This window comes from Psammomys obesus, unplaced genomic scaffold (genome assembly GCF_907164565.1).
Source record: "Psammomys obesus unplaced genomic scaffold, mPsaObe1.curated_primary_1811, whole genome shotgun sequence".
NCBI classification, from domain to species: Eukaryota; Metazoa; Chordata; class Mammalia; order Rodentia; family Muridae; genus Psammomys; species Psammomys obesus.
Window position 1 is genome coordinate 1 of NW_026593468.1, and position 4,898 is coordinate 4,898.

The 4,898-nt window shown below is 54.5% G+C and overlaps 1 protein-coding gene across 1 annotated transcript; it reads left to right on the forward strand.

Moving 5' to 3' along the window:
• Positions 1-1,110: 1,110 nt before the first annotated feature.
• Positions 1,111-4,547, forward strand: LOC129684148 (tetratricopeptide repeat protein 13; the record flags this gene model as incomplete). The annotated part of the gene is given in 4 exon segments (XM_055617221.1): positions 1,111-1,187; positions 1,794-1,872; positions 1,949-2,028; positions 3,720-4,547. Coding segments are annotated over 4 exon segments (351 nt in total), but the record flags the coding sequence as incomplete, so codon positions are not given.
• Between the last annotated feature and the right edge of the window lie 351 nt (positions 4,548-4,898).

The following is a 4,898-nucleotide window of genomic DNA, read 5'->3' on the forward strand; positions in this document are numbered from 1 at the left end:
GGCTGTGTCCTCCCTCGCTGTGGTTGCTGCTGAGTGTGGCACTGCAGTCCCGATGCCCCACGAGGGTTTAGAATCACCGGGGAGGCCCCTGGCCATACCTCTGAGAGTGTGACTAGAAAGGTCAGACTGGGGAGGAAGACCAGCTGAATGCAGGCAGCGGAATCCCGTGGCCTGGTTGTCGTGGGTTGAAAAGGGGAGAAAAAGACGGCAGCACCTCCTCGGGCCCTGCCTCCCGAGTGCAGCCCCACCGTGGGCTCTGCTCTCCCATATGTCACCAGCATAGCCCCACCACAGGCAGCACCTCCTCGGGCCCTGCCTCCCGAGTGCAGCCCCACCTCAGGCTCTGCTTCCCCCCCAACACACCCCCCAGGATAGCACCACCACAGGCGGCACCTCCTCGGGCCCTGCCTCTGAGCGCAGCCCCACCGTGGGCTCTGCTCTCCCATACCTCACCAGCATAGCCCCACCACAGGCAGCACCTCCTCGGGCCCTGCCTCTGAGCGCAGCCCCACCACGGGCTCTGCTCCCCCCCCCCCCCCCCCCCCCAGCATAGCACCACCACGGGCAGCACCTCCTCGGGCCCTGCCTCTGAGCGCAGCTGCTGTGTCAGGTACTGCGCATCCCAGCAAGCTCACCTTTAAGCTGGCTGTGGCCTTGGGAAGGCGCAGAAGCCGGCCTGCTTCTTTGTGACTTCTCCCCTGAGAAGAGGAGAAGTGCCTGCTGAGACAAGAAGTGGCCCCGTGCAGGGGAAGACATTCCTCTCCAACACGGAGAAGCCTCCTTCCATTCTTTACATTTGGTCAGTTGTGTGGGCACCTCGGTCATACCAGACTAAACCCAGGGGGGGGGGGGCATGGCCTAGAAAGCACATTAGGCCTCGCCTCCTCCCTTGTAAATTTTAGCTGCAGTGTGCTTTTTTGAAATTGCACATTACCGTGTCAGAAGGCAGTTGCCCAAGAAAGCTGGGGGACGCTGCTGTCGGGACTGGGGACCCTAGAGCGCAGCACACGGTTAACTGGGCGTCCCAGAGAGGAGGGAGGTGGAGGTCCCTCCTAGGGCAACACCAGATTGTGAAGTGAGTTCACAAACCTCTGTCCTTTCTCCTAGGAGGCTGATGCTGTCTGCAACTTAATCTTATCCCTGGTTTATTACTTTTATAATTTAATGCCCCTGTCTCGAGGATCCAGGTGAGTGATGTCCTATGCTGGTTTCAAGTTGAGAACTGTTGCTGTGGCTTGTGCTTCCTGTCACAGAGACAGGCTCTAACATCTACTACAAGTCATAAGACGCTCCCGTTGTTTCCTCTAAAATCCCCCCCCCCAAAAAAAAAATAATCACGTTCTTGTTGGGCATAGTGGCACGTGCCTTTAATGCTAGCCCTGAAGAGACAGAGGCAGGTGGATCTCTGTGAGTTCGATGGTAGCCTGGTCTACATAGTGAGGCCCTTTCTCAAGAAAAACAGAAAGATCCCACCCTTGAGCAGCCATCAAGGGGATTTAGTGTAAGTCCGAGGTGGGGGACTATGTGTGCTTCTCTTACAGTGTAGAGAAAGCAGGGAGCACACCAACAGAGGAATGCGCTCAGAGAGCAGGCGTTCCTGTCCAGTCTTTACAGAGGGAAGCAGAAATATCTTCAAACAAACACACCCAGGTTCCTCTGTTAACTAAACACTTAAGGTTTTAATGAGAAGAATTCTTACGTAAGATGCTGCTTGGAGCTGGAAGGCCATAGGGAGGGTAGCATGGCGCCCGCAGGCCAGGGCTGGCTGACGTTTGCTCCGTCCCGTCCCACAGTGTCATCGCCTACTCAGTCATTGTGGGAGCGCTGATGGCCAGCGGCAAAGAAGTGTCTGGGAAGATCCCCAAGGGGAAGGTACGCTGGGCTGGCAGGGTGCACGCCGCTGCGCCACATCCTCCGTTCCCTCACACCCCATTCTCTTCTTTTCCAGTTAGTTGACTTTGAAGCTATGACAGCCCCTGGCTCAGAGGCCTTCAGCAAGATAGCAAAAAGCTGGATGAACTTGAAAAGGTAACTGTGGCTCGGCCTGGGGCAGGCTAGCTGGGGAAGGGACTCTTCCCTCCTTCCTCCTCTCTCTTCCCTCCCTCCTTCCTCTCTCCTCCCTCCTCCTTCCTTCCTCCTTTCGCCTTCCTCCTTTCTCCTCCTTCCTTTCTCCTCCCTCCTTCCTATCTCCATCCTTCCTCCTTCCTTTTCCCTCCTTTATCCTCCCTCCTCCCTCCTTCCTCCTCCCTCTTTCCTCTTTCCTCCTCCCTTCTTCCTCCTCCCTCTTCCCTCCTTCCCCCTCCCTCCTTTTGCCTTCCTCCTTTCTCCTCCCTCCTCCCTCCTTCTTTCTCACTGGGCAGAAGCCCTGCCAGAGCTGTCTCCACAGGTGAGTGCTCACTGTTACTCAGTACCCTATCTGAAGGCTGAGACACTGGCTGCAGGTGACAGTGCATGATGAGAGACATGGGGAGATAGCCCAGGAGATAAAGTGCATCTTGATGACCCAAGTTCAGATCCCCAGAGCCCAGATGAAAGGCTGGCTGGTTCTGGTAGCTCATTTGTAACTTCAGAGCTCAGAATGCAGAGACAGGACCCCAGGATCAGGGTGGCTGGCGAGGCTGGCCTGCCTCTGTGAGTTCTGGGTTCAGCAAGAGACCCTGGCTCAATAAATACAGTGAGAGTACATAAAGAAGAGTGGTCAGCCTAGGGCCAGCACATACACACACACATACACACACGTAAGCATGTAGGCACACATGTGGTAATTAATTTAAAATGAGTGATAATGAAGAAAATGGTATGTGAGTGAAGGAAAGTTTACTGGTGTCTTTTATGTAGCCAGGTTCTCCTTCTTCTCTGTCTCCCTCGCTCCCCTCTCCCTCAGTCCAGGAGTGGCTTGAAAGCATTCATTTCCCATGATCCATGTGCAGCACAAACCTAGTGTCTTGTACTCTGTGGCGCTCCAGTTCCCAGATGCTTTGTTGCTGTGTAGTCGGGGACTACCTGTGACCAGCTCCAGCAGGGACACCAATCCCGGTGTCACCGTGTGCCAGAGTCCAGAGGGCTGCCTTACAGCTCTGCCTCCGGGAGTGCTGGGGAATGTGTGTGCACTTGAGCAAGACACTGTCTGACTTGCTCCACATCCCTTCCTGCTACGTGACAACAGCCATTCTGTCGCCTGCTGGGCCCTTTGAGCTGTGTTTGAAACTGAGAAACGTGTGTCCGTCTTGTTTCCAGCTTACGAATTTACACTTGGTTTGGTGACGTGATCACAAGGTGGAGGGTCCTGTTCCCTTTACTTATGTAATTTTGGCAAGTCTTTCTACAAACCACCCTGCCACGTATTGTACGGTCATTGTTCAGGGCAAACCTCAAGGCTTGTGGGAGTTCTGAGCTTTTGTCTACAGCTGCAGATGAGGGAGACAGGGCTAAGAGAAGTGGCAGGGTCAGGAGAGGTGAGGCCCGGCCCGAGGGCAGCGCCCTCCGCCTCCAGGTTCAGCACACATGGCAGCGACAGTTGGCCGTGTCCTGGCTGAGCCTCCGAGCGGCTCCGGCCGGGACGCCACTCCTGTAGCGGGGTCTACCATGCCTTTTTCTGGCACTGTCCCTCATGAAGGAAGGGGGTCTAGAACGCTTGCCAGATGAATGCATTTTCCCAGGCCATGGCCCTCCCAGGAAGGCAGCATTGACGGTCACGGTTTCCTGTGCTTCTCTTCCAGCATCTCCCCTTCCTACAAGAGCCTGCCGTCCGTGTCAGAGACGTTCCCCACCCTGCGGTCCATGATCGAGGTGCTGAACACAGACCCCGCCCCGCGGTGTGTGAAGAAGCTCTAGCTGCACTAGAGGACTTGCACACGTGCAGGGCCGGGCCTCTCGCTCCTTAAGTTATTTTTTAAAACATGGAGTTATTATGGAATTAGGTCCTTTATTACTTTTGATACCAATTTTTGATAGGAATTGAATACTTGAAGACACTTTTCTTTCCTTTTTCTGAACAGTAACAGAAATCATGAAAACGGGTTTTTGGGGGAAAAGCTACTTGACCAGGAAGGGAAGTGTGCGTATTGATGGCCGCCTGCTGGTGCCCATGTGTTAAGACTGCTCCTTCCTTACAGTGGAAGATGTTTACTTCAAAAACCAAAAATTAATAATTAAGCCGAACAAAAGTGACGACAAGCAGGGCTTGTCTCCGCTCGTCAGAGTGTGGGTGTTCCCAGACGTCCTTCCTGTGCACCTTGTGGGGTGCCTCGCTGCTGCCGTGCCCCCCCCCCCCCGAACTGTGGAAGGGCCTGGCACCCGCACTTCCATGGCTTGAGACAGTATTTGCCAATGTCCCTACACTGAATCACTGAACCGCGTTTTCCTTGTTGGAAAAATAAGCTGAGGTGATTTCTGTAGGTCGCCAAGTTTGGGCACTGGATTATTTGTTTTTACGTGTGAGCTAGTTTTGCTTTCAGGTATAAGAACATTTAGAACGTTTCTTGTTTTCTCAGACAGGCTGAATGATGGAGTAAGAAGGTCCATTAAACCGCTGCAGTTTCAAATCACGGGCAGTGTCTGTATCTTTGCTGCTGCCGTTGCGGCTTTTTTGCCTTGTTTTATTCCTGTACCTGCCTAGATGCTGGAGGTGGTACCCAGGGCGTCACATTCCAGGAAAACCCTCGGCTGCTCAGCCTCCATGTTAGTATCTGCCTTGAACTTCTGGTAAAAGCAGGGCACCGTGGCAGGCACGGTGCCTTGGCCATCACTGAGTGAGGGGATCTCTGGGGGGCCTCTGGAGGACCCACCCTCGCCACCCATAGTCAGCAGTCCCAGAGACGTGGCTAGAGGTAGAGCACTGAGTCAGCAGACCCCACTCTCCTTCGCTGAGGCTGCACCGTGACAGGGAGGGTCCCCTC